The sequence below is a fragment of the Hemicordylus capensis genome, chromosome 8 (assembly GCF_027244095.1).
Source record: "Hemicordylus capensis ecotype Gifberg chromosome 8, rHemCap1.1.pri, whole genome shotgun sequence".
NCBI classification, from domain to species: Eukaryota; Metazoa; Chordata; class Lepidosauria; order Squamata; family Cordylidae; genus Hemicordylus; species Hemicordylus capensis.
The window spans coordinates 17,757,338-17,784,318 of record NC_069664.1 but is presented as its reverse complement, the minus strand read 5'-3'; the positions used below and the strand labels follow the sequence as shown (position 1 = coordinate 17,784,318).

The 26,981-nt window shown below is 45.3% G+C and overlaps 1 protein-coding gene across 27 annotated transcripts in view; it reads right to left on the bottom strand.

Annotated features, from left to right (window-relative positions):
- The window catches only part of CAMK2B (calcium/calmodulin dependent protein kinase II beta), a 214,985-nt gene that overhangs the window by 24,524 nt on the left and 163,480 nt on the right, over positions 1-26,981 (bottom strand). For 14 of the 27 annotated variants that reach the window (XM_053269266.1, XM_053269273.1, XM_053269265.1 and 11 more), the window contains 3 exons: positions 13,116-13,156; positions 12,611-12,682; positions 2,665-2,709 (listed from right to left, as the gene is read on the bottom strand). In XM_053269266.1, the coding sequence (XP_053125241.1) occupies positions 2,665-2,709; positions 12,611-12,682; positions 13,116-13,156 (158 nt within the window). The remainder of the gene's footprint in view (positions 1-2,664; positions 2,710-12,610; positions 12,683-13,115; positions 13,157-26,981) is intronic. The other 13 variants (XM_053269268.1, XM_053269274.1, XM_053269279.1 and 10 more) reach the window with 3 other exon arrangements.

Here is a 26,981-nt window from a genome sequence, read left to right as displayed (position 1 = left end):
AAGGTCACATTAATTTTGGCAATTGGTCAGACACAAAAATATGATTCACAAAGGGCAGAAACATTAGCGTTGTTCCCTTGCCAGTTTTTTATATTAAGCATAATGGCCCTATTCCCCCCGCCCCCGCCCCAAATGAACAAGCTTTTGCTTATATCTATGTTAGACCTCGCAAGCTTGATTTTTTTTTTTAAGCTTTGACATAATGTGGCTGTTAGATCTAGCTAGATTATGGTGCCAGAGATAAACTTTTAAAACTGCAGGAAGCAGAGAGGTAGAGATTTTCATTGTTTGCCTGGCATGCTAATCCTGCTTAATTTAAATGGCTAAAAAACCAGTGAAAATAGTGAAGCTGTTGGAAATTCTTCTATTACAGACTGCTGTGATCTTGGATAATGAAATAGGACAGATTTAACTTTGTGTTCTGGAGACTACTAAAATGTGATAAAGACTTTTGTTGTGAATTCCCTTCATATTGGGAGCACAGACTTTGTCGTGAGAGACGTGGATAGCAAGCATTGTCTTACTTCATGGACAGTTAAGTGTCCATGAAGTTTAGAGGACTGTGAGGCGATTCTCACGAGCAGCAAAAACTGGGCTAAGGGAGGCCAGCCTGGTCCCTGCTGCTCGTGTGCTGCAAAGGGAGCCACACAGCTCCTGGCAGTAAGCCTCCCTAAATGCCCCCACCCATTAAATGAGGTTAACGGAGCACACGGCTCTGCAGCGCAGCAACTCATGAGTAGATCCCCAGTGGGGAATGTTACAAGCCTCCCACATTGGGGGTCTCCCCAGAATGCCCCCCCACACTTGCGTGGGGCATTCTGGGACTTCAGGAGGCCAGGAGGCCCCCGATCCTGCCGCCCCAACTGGCTCCAAGACGAAGCCGGTCATTTTGTGGGGGGCCAATCTGGCAACCCCCTCCCCTGCAGGCTCTCCCCACTGCTTGTGTGGAGAGCCTCTATGACTATTCTGTTCCCTTTTCTCATGAGAAAGGCTGTGAGAGAAGTTTACAATTCTGGGGTGCCTGCTCAGAATAGAAAACAGAATAACCTCCACTCAGTAGAAAGAGCAGGCCATGGGAATCTGTGGCCTCCTCTTTGAGCCCAGTCAGACTCAGAATAGAGAGGTGCAGCTCAGCACTGTTCAGCATCGGGCCCCCATGTCCTTTGAACTCAACCTTGTTTTCTAAAACCAATGCACAAGTTACATTTTACTTTTTTCATAACAGAGGGAATATTAACAATATTAAGCTTTCTTAATGTTTGCTGAAAGCAAGAAATGTTCTATCCAGAGGACTGAGAAAAGGAAAGAGGGAACCACCATCTCTGGCTTGCGTGGCCTCTTTCCAGCCCTAGGTGTTCCCATACCAAGCTTTTAACTCGGGTCATCCTCCCCAAGCTCCTATTAATGGCTATGCCAGATGCACTGAGTGAATGGGCTTGAAGAGGAAGCATCAAATTAACCAAAAAAACACACCAAAGTAAATCCCTGCAGCAGAGAATGGGTAAGAGATGCAGGTTTGGGTGGCGGCGAGGGCTGTGTCTGAACAATGGATGAATGTGGCGTGGAGTAAAAAGGTCAGTCCGCAGCCAATCCAAGCTCTTCGATTGGTCTCGTTGGTCTGCCTGGCTGCGTTCTTTCACTTCCAAATGAAGGAGCTCAATATGGCTGCCCTCTGGTTAGCTCCTCTGGGGTCAGAGTAGAGGCTTGCTTCCTCATTCTATCACCCAGAGCCCAGATGCTAAGCACACACCCCCCCACACACAGGAGCGTAGCTATAATTGAGCGAAGGGGTTCAAAGAATACGGCCCCCCAGTTCCTGAGGGCCCTCCAGCTCCACCCCTCCCTATTTTCTTCATTATCTCCCTCACTCTGGGGGGCCACCAGAGAGAGGGATGAACACAGGCCCCCTCTCCCCCAGCTATGCCCCTGCGCACACACCATTCCAGAAGGCTCTTGAAATAATACAGTACAGCCCCTCTTTTCTACTTTTGGCCTTAACCCCAAACAATTCCATCAGGCTTTGTGGGACTAAAACAAGGTCTCACAGGAGAACACACCAGGGAGGGAAGGCATGGCATAAAACTTTTCACCTCACTCCCAGATGAAGCAAAGAGCCTCACCTCTACAATTTCCCAAGGAGCCAATTCTTTTTAGACCAGAGCTTTCCCATCAACTTCAGTTCCACTGCCTGATTCATATCGGGAGTGTGTGTGTGTGTGTGTGTGTGTGTGTGTGTGTGTGTGTGTGTGAGAGAGAGAGAGAGAGAGAGAGAGAGAGAGAGAGAGAGAGAGAGAGAGAGAGAATGCAGAAAAAGTGAGAGAGACAAAGTAACTCCCAGAGAACCAGCTCCATCTTCTCAAGCATTTATGGATTCTCCAAGAAGACTCAGCCCTCTGCAAAGGCTCAGTGGAGTAGCTACAGTTCAGAGATAGCTGGAGTGTACTTCCCCATAAACTCCGAAGGACAACATCCTTAACAAACATCTACCACTGGATTCTATCTTAGTGGGTTTCAGACATACTGAAACAAACATGAGGTGCAAAATCTGAGCCTACAGTCTGTCCCCAGAGGTGAAATTACACAGCTGTTCAATAAGCAGAAAGTCAATTTTATCCAAGACCACAAAAGGGCAAACTGAGGAGAAGGAAAGACAGGCAGCAGTACCTTAATGCCGTCCACTGGGTTATGGATAACGGTGGTTTGAGGTTCCTACAGAGGAAGGAAGAATGAACCAAAGAAGAACAAAAAGAAGACGACAAAGAGATGAAAGAATAGATAAAAAGAAAAGGTGGTAATTGGAAGAGAAGGAAAAATGGGGCAAAAAATGGTGATAAAAATGTGAAGGAAAAGAGAAGAGGGTGAAGAAAGAAAGACCAAGACCCACATAAGAGCAGGGAGGGGAAACAGAATGGAAAGGAAAAAAGCAAAAGGCAATTAGTTCAGCAAAAGGCAAATGATTAACAAACAGAAAGTGGCAGAGTAAATCAGGAAGAGAAGAATCGAAACTGGATTTTCCATGAATGAAACCAAAATCATATTCAACCCCCATGACAGGATCGTTGTGAGCCCCTGGAAATGGAGAGTGCAAGCTGAAATCTACATTCAACCCTTCTGCAAACCAAAGAAACCATTGCAACAGAGAGAATGGTAGAGAGTGCCAGGAAAAGAGAAAACAGCAGAAATGAGTTCCCAATGGAGGCGTGGCTAGTCCATACCTGCGTTGTTAACATCCCAATACAGGAACATCTGAGATCAAAGGGAAGAAAAAGGAAAGCAAAAGAAGAGCAGAAGGTCCTTTTGACAATGTTCCCTGGTCTTGCTAGATTACTCCATAAGCACTGAAGACAGGTTTTAATTAAGAACAACTGTTTAGCCCCCTTCCAGAAGGAAGTTGCTTTCTCCCCAGTCTGTCTCTTTCACCCACAGTCCTCAGTGTAGAAGGAACTGGCAAAAGAAGTTGGGCACTGAAGGGTGTCCCCTTTCGGAATCCAACCAACATCACTCTAGCACAGGCTGACTCATTGGCTTCATGGCAGAGTACTTACCTTTTGACTCAATATAGTGGTATAAAAAGTTTAAGAGGCTTTAAGAGACTTTAAGATACACTAACCTGTTAGACGTGAACTGTGAGGACAACCACAGAAAATCCAACACAAAGACTTTCTTATGAGGCTCCTTTTTTGTGGCCACTGAGCTGGGGACTAGGAGATTTTTGTTTGTTTTTCTATAAAGGGCATAAGGATGGTGCTAAATTTTGCTGCACACTTTGCTTGAACAGGATGGCCAGATGCAAAAGGAAGACAGAGCTCCGAGACTTTGGTAGCTAGGTCAGAAAAGTGAATTTGGCAGGTGCAGTTTGTCACGGAGAAATGAGAAAGATACATCTGCTGAAATTCCCTTTTCTACACTAAAACAACAGGAGCTCTGTTCTCCTCTGTATCTAGTCACCCTGGTCTACAAAACAAATTGTCTGAAAATCAGCCCAAAGCTTAGAAACAGTTTAAATCTAACGCACAAATAAATTTCAGCTACGAAGAACTTCTAAGTAGGCAAATCACATACCTGAGAGATGCTGTGTGAGGTGTCCTTCATCTCTTTATTTTTGAGCTATAGTTGTGTTTGTTTGTTTGTCTGACAGTTGGACTCCTAGAAAAGGCCCAGTTCCCTTCCCAGGGATGCAGTCTTAGTCACCTTTACAGTCAGCAGGAAATCTGTGATAGGATCTTCTGCATTTTTTTTGTATGGATGAATGCAGCCATGGAAATTCAGGTCAGAAAGACTGCACCCCACCCTTCTCCACACCACAACCCTGATATTGAGGCTATTCTCATGATGGAAGAAAAGTGGGCTAAAGGAGCCCAGTCTGGTTTTCTCCTGATGAGAACCACCAGGCTCGGGGGTGAGCCCGGCGGTTGTCTAGCGGCTAGCCCACCAAAGCCCTCCCCTTAAACAGGGTTAGCGGAGTGAGCGCTCTGCTAACCCCATTTTTCTGATCGTGAGTCACCACGGCGTGGCTCTGTGCCATGCCAACTCATGAGGAGACCCCTGTCAGGGGGCTAAAACAAGCCTCCCGGTCTTGGGGGTCTCCCCAGGATGCCCCGTGCACTCACAGGTGGCCCCCGAACCCTGCAGCCCCTACTGACTCCATCACAGAGCTGGTAGTCATGTGGGCGGCTGATCCAGCCACCCAGCAACAAGCAGCTGCTTGTCTGCGGGGAGAGCCAGCTAAGCCCGCTCTCCCTGAAGAACCCTCCCAGGCTCTACACACGGATCATGTGTAGAGCCTCGTTGAGTCTCTCTGCAAAGTGCATTTACTGTTTAAATAAACTCTGATAACAGACTTCCCACTATCTTGTCTAGTAGCACCCGGACATGCATGACCATTGCTTTCCACAGAATGCCCTTACAAGTAAATACATTAAGAAACTGAACACTGATTACTCACACCTTCATGTCCACCCATCATTTTGATTCCCCCCCTTATGCTGTGAAGCACTGTGCATCCTGAAGTCACGACGTTCATAAGAGAGCCCGTGTGGTGTCGTGCTTAGAATGTCAGATCAGGAGCAGGGACAGCTGGATTTAAATCCCCAGGCAGCTTTGAAGCTCACTGAGTGACCTTGCTCCAGCCACCATCATCCAGTCTAACTTACTTCACAAGGTTGTTGTGAAGATAAAATGGGAGCCTAAGCTCCTTGGAGGAAGGGCAGGATACAATTATAATAAATACATAACTAAACACTATCTGAAACTTTATCTTTATTTAGCAGAGACTTCGAAAATAAGTGCGGCTTGTGTACATTAAGCAATCGAGTACTCCGGGAAACAAGTGCACAAGCTGTTTAAGCCATATCGTCATAGTTTTAAAGGAGATAATTTAGTAGCAAGCAGCAACAGCTAGAGAAAAAGGTATTGGATTCAGACATTTGTTTCCAGAAGATTCTAAAGCGAGGCATCTTCCCTGTGCCTGTTCCCTAAGACCTGGATCATGCACACTGGTGAATGCTGCTGCCCTAATTTAGCCCTTAAGCACACTGAAATCAATGAGCTTACATAACTAAGGCAAGGCAGGTAAGTGGCCTCAGGCCAAGCTGGGGGGACTGGCGAAGGGTTCCTGCAAGTTGTCTCCATTCCCAGATCTGCCGGGATACCTTCCAAAGAGGAAACACTGGGCTTTTCAAAAAGCTGGTTCAGGCTACAGACGGAATATCAATCTTCATCATGGAGAAAGGCCAGCAAGGGTCTCATTGTGTTTGAAGGCTCCAGACCTCCACTCACCCAAGCCTGGGGCACTTCAACAGCCCCTTTAATGGAACAGCCCTTAAAGGCTTGGTCTGTAAGAAGACAGGTCTATACGCACATTGCCATGGTAACTGGCATTACCCATTCCGGGAGCAAGTCCAAAAGCAAGATATCCAAAATGGCTTTGTGAAGAATTAAACTAGTTTGCCGATTGTTGGGAAAAGTCATTTCTTGTCTGAAAGGGCTGGAACTGTGGGTGGGAATCTGTGCTGTGGATAAATGGGGATGATTGGATGCAACATAAGCCTCACATTTCTTTCCAAGGCCCAAAGTTGTTTTTCTTACCCTTTGAATTGGAGCATTCACTCGCTACTTCCTAATATTTAAGGCACCACAAGGGGCTCCAGCTATTGAAGTCATAAAGAGATTGGCCTCTGTCTTCAGCTGAGCCAAGATTTCTCCCAACGGATAATTGGTGAATTGGGCTGGAAAAGGCTTCCATTTCATGCAATAAAAAGCACAGTTCTTAACCCCATTTCTCTGGAGGAGCAAATATTTGTTCCCTTGGAACGATCACAGAAGCATTCTGTAGCTACTGCCACACTGTGTCTAAAGACCTTGGCCATCTTTCCCTAACTCATGTTACATTCTGGGGCACTGCATGCCGGGAAAGATTTTCCACAGAGTGTCATCATGCTATTCAAAGAAGATCAAGCAAATGCAGTGATTCAACTGGACAAAACAATTACCTCCCAGTTTTACAGAATGCTTTTTCCTCCAGGAAGAAACATGGCTGGTATGGTTTGGGATTAAGAACACCAGCAATAGCACGTCACCCAACTAGGGCACAGAATGTGTGATGTACTCTAAGAGTAATAATTTATAATATCACTAAGAGATTTCAAAAATGCCTCTTTTAAGTCCACAAAAGCAAATAAGTGGAGCATGATTGCAATAAGTGGCTATTCATCATTTAAACCTGCATGAGCGTTTGCTTAAAATCCACAAAAAAGAAAGGAAGCTGTCAAGGAAAAAGGGGCTTTACAGCTTGGATAGGGTCATCATATAATAAAAACAGCCATAGAGTACAGCCTACGTTACAAGGATACTGCCAGAAAAATTCAATACCATATCTGTTCTACTCCATTCAACGGCCTATGCACAGGTTCACTTTTTTACAGAGTGCATATGTACATGTCTTCAGACACTGCTCCAACACATGCACTTATGCTTAGGCAGGAAAGGAGCCCGGAGATGTTTCTTAACGGATAATCTTTGCTCCGTAGAGGTTCTTTGTGGGTCTCAAGCATGGGGAAGATACCCCTGGTTGACCCAGCAACTTATAGACATAGAAGTTGCAAGAGAAGGGAGACCTAGGTTAAAACTCTTAGGAAAAAATGCTTTCCAACAGAACCATGGAAGCTTGAAGTGTTCTAACACTATTGAATAAGATGTTTTAAAGAATAATGTCGCTGCATGAAGTTACTGAATTCTTTTCTTCTGCAGATTCAACAAAGTCTAAGATGGGGCATCTTTCAGAAGCACTGTAAAACCTTTCTATCCAAAGATAGCTTCAAGGGTTAAGGTTTAGCTGGGAGGGGAATAGGGGACCTTAATGATGTTTTTATATGATTGAACTTTATTTCATTTTAATGGAATTGCTAGCTACCCCAAGCCTTCAAGGTGGGGCAGGCTACAAATAAAAATCAATTGACAAAGTATCTTGTCAATGTTCCAAGATGTGTCAACATCACAACTTACCACATTCTGGATAAACCAGTTTCTTGAAGGTTTCCCAAGGAGTAGTGAACTATTGTGTAGCTATGTGGCAAGTCAGTTAGCTACACTAAGTACACACATGGGTGCACACATGCACACACACACATCCATCCATTTATGGTCTAATGAAGGGATTCTCAGTGTTGGGTCCCCAGATGTTATTGGACTTCAACCCCCACAATCCCCAACCAAAGGCCACTGGGGTTGGGGATCGTGGGAGTTGGTCCAATAACATCTGAGGACCCAACATTGAGAATCCCTGGTCTAATGGAACCCCATTCTGCATTCTTTGGAACTTACAAATGTAAGAAAATTCAATGGAGAGATTATATCATGGGGCTTGTGGCCATTTTGCTGCCATATTTCAAATGAAATTGGAAACCACAGAATACATTGCAAGCTTTTGCCTGCTACATTAATTAAACAGGTTGGAATACCTATTTGAAGTCTGAGCTCTTACCTCCCATGGCCTAGATGTAGTGGGATGTAGGAAGTATCATTCATCATTCGTAACTATCATTCATCAGTCTACTCTAAGCTATACTTACCTGGCAGAAGAGGGATACTAAAAAGCTCACAGTGCCTGGATCATCCTGATGCTGGACAATGTGCAACTTAATTGAGGAAGGCTATTTGGGGAACCTTATGTTCACTACATTTCCAGTAAAACTCATTCCACAAAAATACATTTCAAGGAAAACAGTTATATATTCTTGCTTTGTATCTGAATATAAAGTAATGCTCCATGGACAATTTTGATAATGAAGTCAAATCTACAATTTTAAAGAACACTTTACTAGCCAAGCTCTGCTTTCAGCATAATCACACTCTGACCCTTCTGTTCCTGAAGTCACAGAATAACTTGTTCTCAAATATTCCACCAGATGGCAACGTGCATTAGGCATGGTAATGAATACAGTGGGATGGGACCATCTTGTAAGAGCAATGTGCACAAAACAGATTTTGTGTTTTTTTCTGAGCTCGGAATGAAATACAGATGGCCAAAACATTTCATCAAAACAGCAGTTGAACCTTGAAACATTTCAAGTGTTCTGGCCATAGGGGACAATAGGGAAACTTGAAACACCCCATTATTCCCCATGAGTAGCTCCTAGGGACACCAAAGTGGGTTGGATGGTAGGGCAGGATGGGTGCTACCTACCACCCAACCCACAAAAGAAATGGGCAAGTGGGAGATTTTAAACAAATTTTTAATCTTTTCCCAAAACACACATAGGATCCTGGCCAATCAGCATCTAGTGCCAGAAAACTAATCAGCAAGGGAAAAACAGGCCTCCAAAATGGTGCTTGAAACATTGAAACATTTTGAATCAAAATGGGGTTGCTTTGTTCCAAGCTCAAAACAGGTCCTTTATTTAAAGGGCATTTTGTTTTGAGCTCAAGATACTCAAAACAGCCTGTTTTGAGTCAAAACAACTATCTTGTACTGCTGAGAGAATAAATTAAGAATCTGGGTAAAGTGGGGAGAACACTCCCAGCCTGGTGTATTATCTAGTATCTTTAAAATGTTCCTAATCAGCTTCTGAGGTTTCAAAACTTCTCCTTCATTTCTAATTTGCTTGAATGAAGATACTGGCTGATATCCAGACTAATGCAGTGTGGGCATGCTGTGGAGAACTTTTCTAGCTGCACATTGTTGGATGCACAATTGTGTGTGTTGGGGGCGGGGGGCAGAATTTTCCTCTGCCTCTGTGGGCATGCCGTGGAGAACCTTTCTAGCTGCACGTTGTTGGATGCACAGTTGCATGTGTCTGGGCGGGGGGTGGGGGCGCAGGATTTTCCTCTGCCTCCAAAAGTGCCCCGAGCCACCTTAAAATATGTCCTTGAGGGTTATGCAGCCCTCAGTGAAATACTTTCCAGTGAAACAGGGTACCTCTGGAGGCAGAGGAGATTGGCAAAATGTGCTTTTCCCGCTGCACATGCAAATATGGCGAACATCTCTACAGTGAGGAACATCTCTACAGTGCAGGCACATTTTCCTGACGCACCCATGTTGCATTAGTCAGGATGTCAGCCACTTTCTGCAGTTGTTAATATTTGTGACAAAATCGTAAAGTTTTAAGCAATTCCTAGAGAGGTCATAATGCTTCCCTCTAATTTTGTATTAGATGAAAGCAAAATAACTATACAACTTAGCAGTAATCTGGAACTTCCATGAAGAAACACCAGGCCTAGCTCAGCAAAGCTATCCTTCCAAGTTTTTAAAACTGTGGGACTTTTAAATCATTTGCAATGCATTTTAGTTCACAGATTCCCAAATATCTGAGGAAGGGCATAACAACTGTGGGAATCTTGTGCATTAGTCATTAAGTTGACTAGAAAAGGTTTAGAGAAACTTAGCCAGGATGCCTGACTTCTAAGTGAGAGGTTGGGCCCCAAACATTGAAATCCTTTGATTTCTTAGAAAAGGTTTAACATAATTAGAAATTTGCACATAGAGAAGAAGCACACTTTCCACACCAATACCCCACTAGACTAATGTGAAAGATATCTGCTAAAGCTGACTTGCAAGTTGGATAGGTCTTTGGAAAACAAAGACCAGTACTTGGGTGCCACCTCAGTCAATTTTAAGGCTGGACAGTATCAGACTGTCTTTGAAGTAACTGGCCAATTTTCAGGCAACTTTATCTATCTATCTATCTATCTATCTATTAAATTTATACCCTGCCCAAACTTGCATCTCTGGGCGGCTAACAACAATGCAGCACAATGAAGATTTGTCTTTTCTGTACTGCATTAAAATAATCCAATTTATGTATAATTCAAGCAAAACCATGATCTGGGGAGAACAGGCTGGTTAGCAACCCCAGCATGTGTTGAACCAGAGGCAGATACACGTGCATATGAGTTGACTGAAAATGCCAATGTGCAGGAATAACTGGCAAGGTGATCCCACCATGAACCCCACCCAAATTAAAACCATGAAGGTTAAACTGGCTTTTACCCAACATTACAGCTAAGCACCTGGCTATTACCCAACAGCTATTGTGCAACATTAGTTGTGTAGAATCACTTGTGCAGCATTTATACGAACAAAAGGCTGAAACAGAATTTCCACTAAGCAAGCAAGAAAGGATAGGGCAGGGCTAGAGGATGGGATGGGTTACCCTACTTTCCTCTTCTCTAAATGTTTGCACGCTCTGTGCAAACATCAACATTCAGAACTAATAATGGATAATTGCTTTTACTCTTTGGGGGTCTCTGTGTGACAGGAGGACAAGAAACTGGGGAAATTGTTAAAACTGATCTATCAGGGCAGAAATTCTACTTCTATGTCCTTTTAAAGCACATTCTGTAATTTTCTTACAGTGGCCCTAAGCTTCTCCCCTACAGCCGATACACTATTCAAGCTCAGTGCGTCTTGCTAAAGTAGATCTCGCTTATAAATAGATGCTCTCAAGGGAAATCCTCTGCTCTTGCTTCTAGCCATTCTTGGCCTTAAAAACTTTTGTGCCAGTGTGGGTCTGACAAATAAAGATATGGGCCTTATAAAAGTTCATATTTTTCCTAGATAAAACATTTCCCTGGCTCCTTTATCTGCGCCGGGGCTCTTTACCTTGGCAGTTAGAAGTCCACAAACCGGAGAGAAGTCACAGCTACGGCCATCACTACCTGTGCCAGGGCTTGTGATATGGATAATCTTTGCTCTGTAGCATGGGGAACCTACCGCTGCTTGACCCAGCAACTATGGACATAGAAGTTGCAAAAGGGAAGACCTATGTTAAACCACTTTGTGTGTGTGTGGGGGGGATGTTTTCTATCAGCACTCTTGAAGTGATGTTTCTAAAAGACACGGCAGAATAGGATATTTTAGATTGGACATACAGGTTCCAAGGGCAGGTTAGGTTTCATGAGCTTCCAGATACAGAGCTCCAATATAGTAAAAATATTCATTAGAAATATGAATATATTTCTATATATGGAGGGGGTTGGCTGAAGTGGAGCAACACTCATGGACATCTTCCTAGACGCAAAAAGCAATTCTCTCCCCTCCCCGCAAAAGTCCTTTTTGCGTCTAGGAAGATGTCCATGAGTGTTGCTCCACTTCTTGCTTTAGACATCTTTCTTATTTCAACAGCTAATCCTGGTATTGCAATATGGCAATGTTATATTCCCACATGGTTACTCCTGCCAGGCTGCTGGCAACCAAAATGATTCTATGACCAGGAGACTCTGGGAAAGTTTCTGACTCTTGAGGCCAGAAAAGGTACTTTGTTCGCTAAAGCAGCCCTCAAAGGATATGTTTATTTTTATTTATTTATTTTTACAGTTTATATCCTGCTCTTCCTCCAAGGAGCCCAGAGCAGTGTACTACATACTTAGGTTTCTCCTCACAACAACCCTGTGAAGTAGGTTAGGCTGAGAGAGAAGTGACTGGCCCAGAGTCACCCAGCAAGTCTCATGGCTGAATGGGGATTTGAACTCGGGTCTCCCCGGTTCTGGTCCACCACTCTAGCCACCATACCATGCTGGCTGTTGAAGGAGATATTGAAGGAGCAGGCCTTAGGAAAGAAACAGACGACAGCTGCAGTGGCAATGGAATTCATTGGATGACTAGTGAGATGGGGAGGAAATACAAGATTCCCTTCATGTTGTATCTGATCAGGACTCTTTGTCCATCGGGATTTAAGCAGGCTAGGAACCAGAATTAAAAGTTGATTATCCCCATGGAATGCATTACTATGCTACGAGAACTTGGAGGATACAGCAGCCATCAAATCCTTTGCGAGAAGATTGCTTCCAGAAGACAGATAATAATTGCAGCCATTAATGTTAAACATAACTCTACGTTCAGCTGTACTGACAACATGGTTCTACCTTCATGAGTTAAACCTATATGAAGAATCAGTGACAAGAGCCTGAAGAAGATGGCAGATGTGACCAACGCATCATTCTTGCAAGACCAGCACAAAACAGTGCATGGGGACCCAGACAGCACACACGCTGGAATCAGAAGATGAAGAGGGGATGCCATCTATCATGATATATAGCTCTAATGCAGGCAAACCACAGTGGCCCCATAATCTTTTACTGTAAAGACTGTACTGAAAGGACGAAATAATCTTACCAGTGCGGCTGGTGGAAGAGTCCCTTTCGGGCTGGTGACTCCGGCACTGCCTTTGGTGCTGTTTGTTTGAGGCTGTGGGAGAGAAACACACACATATACACCCAAAAAGAGAAGCCTCAAAGGAAAGCCAACCATGAGTACTTTCCATGCAAACAATCCTCACATGTGCCCCAGCCCCCCAAACTCATAGGGAAAGGCATGAGCTCTCCTATGCCACATGGGCAGTAGTTTACAGATTTGCTTGTGGTGTTAGAGAGAGAAGATAAGGAATCTTTGTCAGCGCATGTGCAAAACGCAGAAATGCTGGGTGTGTGGCAAAACAGGACAGTCCATCTCAAAAAGTATTCCCATTCTGTAAACTCTGGGTTTTGTTATTAGCTGTGGGGTATGGATTTGGATTTTGGGCAGAGAAGACTACTGTGCAAATAAAATGATTTCTGCTGTTAGTATGGCACCATCCACAACTCCCCCCAACAAGTCCCCCAATCCCAGGAAGGATACTTACCTTCACTCCGTCAGCTTTCTTGTTCAGTAAACTCTTAGCTGCTGCATAGGGAGGGAAAGAGGATATTTTAATAGAAACTCCCACAAGGTCTCGAGACATACTCAGTGCTGCTGAACAGCCAATGAAAGAATCACACAAGCTGCATTGATGCTGTTCCCTCATCAAACTGCTAAAAGGAGAGTTGGGAACAATGGGTAAATCCCAAGCTCTGTGAGTGTGGGCAAAGTCCCAACAGATTCCTAAGCCAAAAGTGAAGGTATGGTTGGCAAAGTGCTGCAAATGGGCAGATTCCCAAAGCAGGGAGGTCAGTTGGGGGGGGGGGGAGTGGGGGCTGAGCTGCAATGCTTCTTGACTAAACTGAAAGTGTCCCTTGTTGATACTCCAGTCATTGTGTCATTGCACCCTCAAACTGTCACTGGCTTGGACACAACTCTGCACAATCACAAACAAGCAGCAGGGAGTTTCTATGATACACAGTGTTCCGCTTCACAAAGTGGCATTCTGAACCAAAGTGGGACAATAGTCTTCAACAAACATCCCTTCAGCCCACCATTCAGCTGCGGGAAGTCACACTCTCTTCTTTGTTCACTCTTAGGTGAAACCTATCTATTCACATAGCAGGGCTGCACAACTCAAATGCCTTGGTGGGCCGGAACGATTCACAACTTGTCGTGCAGGGGGGCCCTGGGTCAATTTTAGAGTATTAATTAAAAGTATGATTAGTTACCTGTGGATCTATTCTCCCTCTTAAAGGTTCCATAGTTTAACCAAGAATAGTGGCCAGAAAATAGGACCTGACCCTGCTACGTGGGGCCCCTGGAGTGTATGTCAGCCCCAAACCCTCTCCTCTCCCTATATCTCCATTGCTTTCCGGCTGCAATCCTAGGCGTGCTTACATGGGAGTAAGCCTCACTGGGCACACCATGGAACATATTTCTGAGTAAACATGCACAGGATGGCACTACAAGGCAGTTGCCAGCTCCTATGTTTCTGCAGGATACCTGGGGCCCAGTAAAATAGTCTCTGCAGGCCGGATCCAGCCCCTGGCCTTATGTTGTGCGGGCCTGGAACATAGCACATAGGAACATAGGAAGCTGCCATATACTGAGTCAGACCATTGGTCTATCTAGCTCAGTATTGTCTTCACAGACTGGCAGCGGCTTCTCCAAGGTTGCAGGCAGGAGTTTCTCTCAGCCCTATCTTGGAGAAGCCAGGGAGGGAACTTGGAACCATCTGCTCTTCCCAGAGCGGCTCCATCCCCTGAAGGGAATATCTTCCAGTGCTCACACTTCTAGTCTCCCATTCAAATGCAACCAGGGCAGATGCTGCTTAGCTAAGGGGACAAGTTATGCTTGCTACCACAAGACCAGCTCTCCTCTCCTACTGATATAGGGCTGATATAGGGCTTCATATAATATAAAATAAGCCTGATATAGGGCTTCACATATTCTGCAGGGTAAGGTCAATGGCACAGCACCACTTATGTAAATGCCAGTGTCTAAAGCACCAACCACACTGTTGCAGAACAGTGCTGGGGGGGAAAAATCATGCAATCGCAGTTGTGCAGCATTCATGATTTCCAATGGACATCGCATTGCACAGTGGTGATTGCGCATTTTTAAGCCACAGTGGAACAGTCCTGTTTTGCAACCATGTGGGCTTTAGACACTCGCAGCTGTGTGGGTGGTGCTGTACTGTCGGCGTTACGCTGTGCAACATGTGAGCCAATGATTATTATAGTTCTTCCCACCTACCACCCACACCAACCAGAGACATTATGATTTCAATTCCACTGAAATCTGTGCAGACACTGTGCCATGAAAATTCTAGATCCCTTGGACATAGAATAGTGTTTCTCCTTCTCCCTCCAGTATGCAAATTCAAATCTCTCTCACAGGCATCCTTTATCTTTTCACATGAAGAACTTCCACTTTTGAGCTTTGATCCCAGTTTGCCAACAAGTCGTCCACCAAACTCCATCTTCTAACAAGGAGGACTTTTTCCTCCAGAGGAGACACAGAAACTTATGCCTACGTTCTAAGTATCCTCACAGTAAGATGTCTATTCTGCCACTTCTGTGAAGCCATTATACCTTGTTCCACACACACATATTTTTGTAGATAAATGAGAAAGCTTCTCTGTACACATCTATTGTACACATCTGTTGGTGAACCTTTTGTGACTAATTCAGTGAGAACCTTTATCTTTGTTATTCCATAATATGGAATGTACATTTTAAAAAAATCAACAACACAACACAATCTCATTTTTCCAAATGATTCAGGAGATGCTGAAAACATCTGAATAATCAACCTTTAGATATCAGAGTATGTACGGTTAGAACAGTGCAGGGGACACATAATTCAGATAATCAATATTACTATAAGTGCATAATTTTGGAATCCTCTCTCTCTCTCTCTTTTCTTTCTTTTTTCATTTTTGGCTGAGGAGAGACCCAAGAGTGATATGGCAGGGAGGCTGAAGGGACTGAAATGAAATGTATGTTAAAGAAGGGGGAGGGGTTATCAGGGTCGTGCTATAGCAAGTGTGATAAGGCTTAGGACTGAAATGAACAGAAATATGGGTACTTGCTATCCAGATCTGGTTAACCCAAGGGTTCTCAAACTTGGGTCCTCAGACATTGTTGAACTACAACCCACATCATCCCCAGCCACCACTGCAGCTGAGGATGATGGGAGTTGTAGTCCAACAACATCTGAGGACCCTAGTTGGAGAACCCTTGGGTTAATGGAATTGTGAGGGATCAGCAAAGGCATGTGACAGGCCTCCAGGGAGTAGAACGGCTGAACTATACATAATGGATGTGTCTGACTGAAACCATGTAGTGCTGCTAGTATTATGTCTGCAAGGTGTAACTGTGTTTTGTTTTGTTTTTAAACAACAACAGCAAACAAATAATAAACCATGATTAGACTCAGTACAATGGCTCTGTGGAGATACATTGACAGACATACCACCATCTGAAGAACAAGAAGGCGCCATATAGTGCTAGAGCCTGCACCTCATGAAATACCTTTCTCCCACATAAAACCCAATCACCACAGGTAGGCATTAAAGGGCAGAACCCAACAAAAAGTCTGCTTACCTTACAGAAATTTACAGAAGAGGAAAGGCGAGAGAGACAGGCAGGTGAGAAGAATGATTGGAGGAGGGAGGGGAAGAAAGAGAGAAGAAAAGGGGGAAAAAGAAGAAGTGTTGAGACAGGAAGCAAGGCCTTTGGGGTGGAGACCAAGGTCCGACACCAAGGGGAAGGGACGCAGCAGCAGCAGCAGCAGTACCACAAAGGAAGCACTACAGAGGACTTTGCTCACAACTTTGCTCACACGCACAGGGAGGAAATGGCCCCCAGCCACCACAGTAATGGAAGGGTGATAATCATTGGGGTTGCTGCAGTCAGAAAAGGGACTTGGGAAGATGAAACACCACCATTTTGTCTCTGTTTCCCCACACATCAAAATCTTCTGTTTGGTCCCCTCTTCTACATTTATTTGTGACCCACACAACCTGTGGAATGTTCAGTTTATTTTGGTGAATGAAACAAAGCAGATTATGGACATGCAGTTTTCTAGTTTTCTGGGCAACCTCTCAAAGTGCAGTTTGGTAACAACTTGCTGGCATTAGATCGCGAGGAAAAACATTGTAGTCTAAGTAACATAAACCAGGAGCCATGGATGTTGCAATCCTAGAAGTGACACAGAATTGTATGAGAAAATCCTGTCAATAGCCACAGAATGTGAAGCTATCTGTTCAGCACCACTGGTTAGGACAGCTCCACCCTTTCACTCAACCCTCTCATTCTCACTGCCATAATGCTAGCTTACTGCTAACTACTTGGATCAGTTCTTACAACAGAGTTGAAATTCCATGCCAAGGCAACATTTGCAACTGGAAAACGCCATTTAAGCACATGTGCAATAACACTGTTGTCACAGAACTGGGAATGTATTTATTTACTGTTGTCGTGTTCATGGGATTCAGCACCTCAAATGGAACCTCTGTGTGATATGAACATACCTTTCCGCACTTGGTGCCTTCTAAATTAAGATTACAAGTGGCACTACAACCAAATGTTGTAGCACAGTATATCCCAAGCTTCAAAGTTTCAGCCAGCTTGAAACAGGAGTCTTGTAGTGATGTTCAGGCCTCTTAAAGGGTAGGGAGTTTCAGAAGTGGGGAGGGAAGGAGGACATCTTGATTTCCCCTCATTCTTTTGAACTGTGCTATATATTATTAGACACCTAATGGCGCAGTGGGAAATGACTTGCCTAGCAAGCATGAGGTTGCCAGTTTGAATCCCCACTGGTACCTATATTGGTCAGCAGTGATATAGGAAGATGCTGAAAGGCATCATCTCATACTGCCTGGGTAAACCCTTCCTGTATTCTACCAAAGAAAACCACAGGGCTCTTTGGGCGCCAGGAGTCGGCACCGACTCAACGGCACAACTTTACTTTATATATTGCTAGATGGTCAGTTTTAGAGCTGGCTACCAGCACAAGGGGGTTCTGAAGAGTGGGGAAATGTCTCCCTCACCTTTTCTTCCTCTTGAAACATTCCTGTATATTGCAGAAAGGGGAGCTTTTTTAAAACCTCACAACATACATCCCTCTCAGCCCAAATTTCCCGCATCCTAGACACTTACTATAAGTTCTTAAGCAGCCTGCCAAGGCCAATTGTCTCTCTTCCCCTTTTTGCAAACAACAGCTGACACTTGAGCTCAAGAGCTATGGACAACTCATTGCTCTGGAAGCTCTGATAAAATCTATTTGCCTTAAAAGCACCCATTGATGACGTTCATTCAGATATCTGTATTTATTTTACTATCTAGATTATTGGATGATTATTATAATCTAGATAGATAATATGGAGCCCTTTCTCATGATCAATGAGAAGCAGTGCTCCCTCTAAGAGGGATTCTCAGATGTTGTTGACGACAATGCCCAGAATCCCTTAGCTGCAATAGCTTTTGCTTGGGGGTTATGGTAGTCAACAACATCTGTTAGAGGAAACACTGCTGAGAAGGGCTGGGCGGCGAGGAAGACAGCAGAAGCTCGCCTTCCTCACAGATGATCCAGATACTGGGGCTGGGAAGGCCAAGGCGCATGATCCTACATGCCCAGGCAGTCCGCTGTTTCCTCCAGCAGCATGGAGGTATGGGGATTGGAATGTGTTGTCCTGGCCCCCAGAACCCCCTGGGGATGCCCCTGGCACTGGCTGGGAGCCTGCTCCTGTTTCGGTGCCATGCAGCGTCGACATACAAACACTTAGCCCAAGTTTAGGGCACCCTCACTCCTTTAACCCTAGTCGGGCTCCGTACGTGGATTAGCCGCCTTGCCACCACCAGGAGCCGTGTGGCTCTCCACAGTTGTCGCGCACAGACAGGACCAGGCTTGGCTGCCTTCGCCTGCTCTTGGTTGTGTGTGAGAACAGACTCACTATCTAGTTTATTACAAGCATCAAGGGTATCTCAAGAGGTTTTTCGCCATGCTCTTCTTCAGTTCCTTAATCGGGGCATTGCGACTTTCTGTTTGCAAAGCTGTGCTATCACTTGGTTAGGCCCACCCCCGCCCCATCATCTCAGTGATTCATGCCTCTCTGATATCTGAGATTTGGCACAGGCGTGCAAGAGAGGGTACTTTTTTGACACTACAGTTCAGCAATGGAACATCCTCCAAAGGGAGTCCACCTGGCTCAGTCTTTGACCTCCTTTTACTTTTTGACTGTAGGCACTGTTATTAGACCATCTCAGCCAAGTTATTTGTTTTGGGGATTGGGTCTTTTTTTCATTCTGCATTTTTAGCTGAAGAGTCACATTACATGAATCATTTAGTGGAATAATTAGAATATATATGGTAGAATATGCAAGCTTCTTGCACTCCTGCAATTTTGTTGATTGTGCCAAGTTCTTCAGTAGCCTGGATGTCAGCCAATAACAACAGCAACATTGGCTGAGTTCAGTGATGTTCAAAGCCGGGGATCTGGTCTCTGACAGTTTCCACTGATCAACTATACAAAGGAAGCTTTAAAAAGGCAGAGAGCTCCAGTAGAATAAATCATTCCTGGCTGTTCACTCAAAGCTTTGGCCACTCTAAAGTTCAGAAGCCATCACGAGTATCAGGACATGTGCTCTAACCATTTGAAGAGCCACCGGTACTGCCGATTTATATTCACTTACTCTATTCATTTATCCAGTTCTTAATTAGCTCACATGTTCTGCAGCATCAGAATGGCATAACAGGAGCTATATCCTTGCAAAAAGTCACTTTGGAGCTCGGCCAGAGAGTTGCTGAGCAACCAAACATGCTCCAGGTGGAGGGAGGGAGCAATTTTAGCTTCTATCCACTTCCCCTAAAAGTGATATATGGTTGCCAGGAATATGTCCCCGAAGGCTACACAACCAGGAATATGTTCCTGAGGGCTATGTGACCCTAAGGGACATATTTCTGGCATGCAAAGTAACACTTTAGAGAGAGGGGAGACGAGCAAAAATTGTTTTCCCCCTCCCGGTCTGTGCATGTTCAGAAGCTTGGCAACACTCCGGCTGAGCTGTGAAGTATCCCCTTGCAAAGTTACAGCTCCGGTTCCACTTTTACAATACTGTGCAAGATGGGTGCCACTCTCTAAGATTTTCCATAGCAGTGATTGTCCATTGACAACTATCTCCTGAGATTATTATTTTTTGCTTTTGACCCACTGTGTGTCAATGCCATTAAATGCCTTCTGGTTGCCCACCTCCCCAACTGAACTAAGCTCCACCAAAAGGTTGCAGGAGATCTGAAACTCACTGGAGAAAATTTGGCAGAAAGTGTTAAAACAGGCCAGCATTCTGTTAAAATAGGCCAATATTCTGCTGGTATCACTGGTGTACTGTGTGACAGTATAAACCATTACCATGTTATCACTTTCAATAAATCTGTGAATCTTTTCAAAACGTTCAGGCCTCATTTGTGGGTGGAAAAGTGTCATATACATGTTGATATAAATAATTTATTACCTTGTATTATTTAACTTCACAAGGTACTATTATTGGCCAATGCATATGCATACATCACACGCATGTAGTTGTGCAAATAGCACAAAATACATTTACACAAGAATAATTCCATTATTTTCAGTAGAACTACTCTAGTGAACATGCATCTTGTGCCATTTTTGCAATTGCGCAATGGCACTCTTGTGCAACTGTGTGTGCAGTATTGCAACATGCTTGTAGCACTGTGTATTATGTCAGCCATTGCATTTATCTATTCACTACTTTTCTGTACTGCCCCAACATCAGTCTCTAGGCGGTTTAGAACACATGGACCTTGTTCTCTATATTTGTAATTGGTTTTCTATACCCCACGCTGCTTAGATGCTTTATAGCTGACCTGGACAAGGTTCAGAAGGATTCCTAAAGAACAAAGACTGCCTGTGTGATTCTGGAGATCGGGAATCAATTTTTCACATTTGACTTTACTGTTTCCTTTACAGGGACTTCCGTCAATGTTTTATTGCTCCGCTATTGGTCGATTATCCAGGGCATACAGACATATTTTATGTTAATTACTTGCTTTCTGGTCAGAAGGAGGAGATAACGACTAATGTCGCAAAGTCCTGTGCGGTGGCTAGGAAAGTTAGGCATCAGATAGTAGACCAGCTCATGTAACTTAGGAACACAGGAACATAGGAAACTACCATATACTGAGTCAGACCATTGGTCTCTCTAGCTCAGTATTGTCTTAACAGACTGGCAGCGGCTTCTCCAAGGTTGCAGGCAGGAATCTCTCTCAGCCCTATCTTGGAGAAACCAGGGAGGAAACTTGAAACCTTCTGCTCTTTCCAGAGCGGCTCCATCCCCTGAGGGGAAGATCTTCCAGTGCCCACACATCAAGTCTCCCATTCCTATGCAACCAGGGCAGACCCTGCTTAGCTATGGGGACAGGTCATGCTTGCTACCACAAGACCAGCTCTCCTCTCCGAACTTGGGACATTATACCAAACTACTGTAAGCACTGTTGATTCTTATTTTTACATATGTTTTGAATTCTGGTCTTTGACCATAAATAAACTTGACTGACTGGCTGACTTGGACAGATTTTGGTCACTAATCATTTACCTGCCGACTCTTCATTTCCCTGAGCAAATATGTCCCTCAGAATTCTGGTGAAATTTTCCAAAGCAGAGTAATTAACAAGGCAGGCAGCAGCGGGTTCAGTTGCTCTGAGGAGCTCTTGTTTGAAGCCAATGAGAAGCACAGATGCACTGCCCAATTGTGCCCTCGTTTCATTTTACGCATGCTGAAATCTGAATGAGCATTTTTAGAGGACCGTTAGCACTGGCTGCATATCTGCTCAGACTGGTCACGCTGCCGCTGCCATGCACATCACTTTCCCACATGCAGGTCAACATCAGCACAGACAGAAGCAGAAGCCCTCGTCCATCTTCCGAGAAGACATCTGACTAGGCAAGGCCCGGCAGCATGCAGCTGGGCTCCACAAACCTCATGCACAATTCATCAAAACTGGGAGCAGACAGGGTAATGGCTAAGGCAAGCAAAGAGCTAACATTCACCAGAGAGAAACCTTGGCATGAAAAAGGCATCAGGGGAACCCTGGTCCACAGGCCCAAGAACAGCCCATGTTGATCAGATGGGCCATTCTTGGGCCTTGCACTGGCCCACATGTTCTGCAGTTTAATGCGGGCACTTCCCAGCCACCCACACTGCCGTGGGGTCCCAATGAAGTGTTGGCGACCTTGCACAAGAGTGCAAAGGCTTAAGCTAGCACCTCCACACTTCAGGAGCGGGATTTAAGTTATTTCTAATGCAAGTGCTGCTCTGAAAGGGTAGGCATACAAGTTTAAGTATCTGCACGCTTTCGCAAGACCACCAAGGGTACATTAGAAGCCTGCAGCAGCACGGGTGATTGGGAACTGTCCATATTAAGCTGTGGAATATGTGGGCCACTATCATTAGCAATAAGGTCATATATAGCATTTTTAGTATACATATTTTATAAGCCGTGTCACATCCATCCGCACAGCTACACTGTGATACAGCTTGCTAATACTACCACTTTACAGGTGGGGCAACTACACCTAATGCACAGTAATCTGTCCAAGGCCAGGGAGTGATTCTCAGGCTAAACTGCAGGACTATAGAGCCAAACAGAGCGGGAAGAACACGACTGAACATTTGTGGCTAACTGATTATATCAACGAACCCAAGCATATTGATACCAATGGGAACGGACTTTGGTTCAAGCCTGTTTCCTTGGGGCTAAACTACATGCGACATTAAGCGCATGCTTGGAGTTGATATGTTTCTTTTTTCTTCTCTAAAGAGCAGTCATGGGGCCCCCAATCCAGACGGAGCACAGGAGAAGAGACTTTAATCCTTTGCTCCTGCCAAGAACCTGAACTGGATGGATCCCGCCAGGGCTGTTGGCCTGGGAGGTAAACTCCCACTGGGATTTTCCTCCTCCAGTGGGGGTGGGATTTGGATCAAGACTATGGCAGGAGACAGGAGAAAACCCCTTTCCCCCTGCACCCAATACAGACTGCCCCATCATGGTTGCTAGTTAGAGAAGAAAACACAAGCATATTAGCGCTAAGCGCATACATAATCTAATGTCCAGAATGACCCTTAGAAATAAACAAAAAGGTCACGACTACCACAAGGAGTTTTCAGAACAGATATTAGCCCTTTTGAGACATTATTTACTGGGAGCATGTGTGAGGAGGGGGGAAATGAGAGCATGCAAGCTAGCCATAACCCCCCACACCACGCATTCAGTGCTTTTCTAAAGGTGGCAGCTCAGAATGCACGGAGCATCCAGCGCGGCCTTCTTCAGTCAAGCAATGAGCATGCAAACATCCAGGCTGAGATCAGGGAGCATGTCAGTGTGGCAATTGTGGCTAGTCTGTGCACTCCCATCTCCTCCCCCCGACCCCCAGTTGGTGTGCTCCCTGCTCGCTCTTCTCCAGGTAAGTGATGCCCAAAGAGAGCTATTGAAACTACACAATCCAAGCATGACATGGTTTTATTGCAAATGCTACACGTGTCCATTTAAAGCCATAACATCAGATGGTGCAAGTTCACACAAAAAGGGGTCTGGCTAGACTACAACATTTCCACACCCAGTGAACATCGGCTTACACTCTGTGCAGCAAGATGCCAATCCAAGGGAGGGGCACAAGCTGCTTCCACAGCACTGCCCCCAACCTGCACTAAATCCAAAGGCAGGGAGGCTCCATGCCTGCGAAGAGGTGCATCATGGGAAGCCTCCCCGCCTTTGGAAGCAGCACAGGTGGGGCGTAGCATGTCGCAGAAGGGCGGAGTCTGCCTCTCCCTTGGATGAGCAGCTCCTTGTGCCAAATCTAAGCCAAGATGCCTAGTCTATAAGGATGTTCTTAAAGCCTGCCCTCTACCAGCTGTGCAAGGAATACCACCTTAAATGGCTGATCTCAGTGGGGGGAAAGTGTTACTCTCTTCATCTTCCTGATATTTAAACTGAAGGCCAGAGAAAGCCAAATGTTAGGAAAGAGACACATAGGAATGTGCCTTTCTGGCCCATGAACACAATTGCACACTATTGGTAGTAAGTGAATTAACACACACAGGCTGCTCATATGAACAACAGTTCTATAGGTGAAATAACATAATCTATTCTTCTTGTTTTAGCAACTAGTAGTAAAACAAGTCATGACTTAATAAGACATGATTTAAAGAGTACATATGTTCCCCCTACTGTGTTATGAATATATATATACCTACCAGGTAGTTTTTTGTTTTGTTTTTACATTTTTATACCCCCCTAACCCAAGGTCTCAGGGCGGTTCACAACAAACAATAGTTCACATGTTTGCGGAAACCACTATAAAATTGACAATTTGCCAATGTTTAGATGATACTCTGTCCACTGGTCTGCTCTACGGAAGATGTGCCACAACAACACATAAATATTATATATTTGGACCACATGTAGAAGGTTGGTTCAGAAGAATAGTGCCCCCACACAATGAAGGCATGGAGCACTGGAGAGGAGATGTATGCTCACATCTTTATCATGTGACCAGTCAGGCAAAGTGTCATCCGAAGTGGCCCTTTCTAAAAGCCCCACCAACAAAAGGGTTGCCATGCCCAATGGAACTAAATACCAACTAGTGATGCTTCACTGCTGGCAAATAAATAGTTCCAGTATCGTTCTTTACATTGCTGGAAGCAGAAAATAACTATGCCGTATTGACAGGTTTCTAAATCTACATATATATTTTTGCAACCAACTTCTTCAATGCATGAGGCTGGACTCTTCCACTCCCACGCTGCCCGTGCCATGATGCCATCGTGCTTTTGCCCCCTTGGCTCCTGAGCAGCTAAAGCGGGTAGAAAGTCCAGCCCCGCCACAAGCTGAAGAACCAGGAAGGTGGACAGACCATCAGGAAATGAGGTCATCTGCATCATCACGAAGGTCTCCGAGGTAACCTCTCACTTCCTGATGGTCATCTGTCAGATGTCACTCCCGGGGGGGGCACTTTGGGGCTGTCTAGCACAGCCCCTCAAGTGACTTTGCTCATCAGTTGGAGCTGGTCAGGCCCGAAGCATAGAACTCCTTTGCTACTCAAAGAGGCTATTCTCACGACGGCAGGAAAGCGGGCTAAGGGAGCCCAGCCCGCTTTCCCCGCGGTCGTGGGGAATGCGGCTCCCAGCGGTTAGCCCGCTTAAATCCCACCCCCCAAAAACAAGGTTAGTGGAGCGAGTGCTCTGCTAACCCCATTTTACTGATCGTGTGCTGGTGTGACACGAGTAGACCCCAGACTGGGAGGCTACAAGCAGTCTCCTGGCCCCAGGGATCTCCCCAGAATGTCTTGTGCACTCGCAAAGGACATCCTGGGACTTCCGGGGATCCCAACCACTCGTACCAGCTCCGTGACGGAGCCGGTAGTTGTGTGGGTGGCCAATCCGGCTGCCTAGAGATGGCTCCCTGCTCGTCTGCAGGAAGAGCGAGCTAAGCCCACTCTCCCTGCAGAGCCTGGTAAGGCTCTCCACACTGCTCGTGTGGAGAACCTCAAAGTCATCTGGGGACAAGGACAACCCCGGCCAAAAACAGTCTGTGACAGAGTCCCCTTTGGGAATGGGGTCATATCTCAGCAGGAGAGCACATGCTTTGCATGCAGAAAGTGCCCATTTCAATCCCTGGCATCACTAACTGGGGCTGGGAAAGAACCTTGGAGAGCTGCTGCCATTCACTGTAGACAATACTGACCTAGATGGACCAATAGTCTGGCTCAGCTTTCAGCCTGGCTGTCACCTCCCGCGTTAGCTAGTTTCTCCCACAAAATGAGAAGCTGCCCTAAAAGGCACCTGTGCCATTACTGAATCTTCTGGGGGTTACCTTTCATTTCCTGATGGGTGGGATGAGACCGCCAGACTGGAAGCGCGTGCAACTCGCTTGAGCGCTGTTTTTGGCCTGGGCAGAGCTGCTTCTCAGAAAATGGTCCAGCCAACAACAACAACGCACAAAGTGCTCCATCTTTCCTGGCTGCTCCTCTCTTACTAGGAAATGTGGAACTCTCTTCCACCTTGAGTTCCAATATGAAGAAACGGGAGGTCACCGCAGAGGCCTTGGCATCAATGTGAAGGCCTTCACATTGATGCCAAGGCCTCTTGGGTGACCTCTCATCACCTAAGGGGAGAGGCACTTGCTGGATAAGACCATAGCATTTCATAGTCCATGGCTGACCTACACAGCAAAGAAGCACCAGTGCAGTGAGAGACCAGCCTAACAGAACTTCTCAACTTACAGCACCAGTTGCACAGCCCTCAGGAACATATTCTGGGGTGGCACAGAGGGGAGGGCATCAAAAACCCCTGCTAACTGGGCAAAGAGGCACCTTTTACCGTGGTGATTCTCTTTATTTAGCAGGGGGAGAGTAACTGGCCCTATCCACCCCCAGCACTGTACTTCCAGTGACTGTTGCTAGTGTGTGCCTTATGTTTCTTTTTAGAATGTGAGCCCTTTGCGGACAGGGAGCCATCTTAATTGTTTGTTGTTTCTCTTTGTAAACCGCCCTGAGCCATTTTTCGAAGGGCGGTATAGAAATCGAATTAATAAATCATCATCATCATCATCATCATCATCAGTTGGGAAGTTCTGTTAGGCTGCTTTCTCACTGTGCTGGTGCTTCCTTACTCTGTGGGTCAACCCATATCTGTTATGGGAAGGGCTGGAGTGTGCTAGAAAAAAATCAAGTGGGAGTTGGATGCGACCAGTAGGTTGCGATTTGCCCCTGCTTCCCTTAGGCAGTCAACTTTCTACCCTGCTTCTGTGTTCTGTTTCACACCTGGCTCACTGCTGGTGCTAAATAAATATTACACAGCAATTATTGATGGCATGTGACGGTATATATCAGGGATTCTCAACGTTGGGTCCCCAGATGTTATTGGACTTCAACTCCCATAATTCCCAACCAAAGGCCACTGGGGCTGGGGATTATGGGGGATGAAATTCAATAACATCTGGAGACCCAACGTTGAGAATCCCTGGTATATATGGAGGTCATATATATGGAAGATATGCCACAATAATGCACATTTGCAGAACTCCTACAGCAAAATTAGAAGCCACTGCCCTGCTCCCTGCAAAGCATACATTTGCTCTTCTGTTAATGGTCTATCCTATCTGCCCTGCTTAACACCCTGAACTGAGATTACTGTACCATTTTAGCCACAGTTTATCTGAATCACACGGTACTCTCCCTGCTCACTTTCCAATGACTTTTTCTATGTCACTGCTTCCAAGCATAATTTGATGGGATGAGCTGGAATTGCCACCACTGTCAGATGCTCTTCTTCAGAGGTGGCCA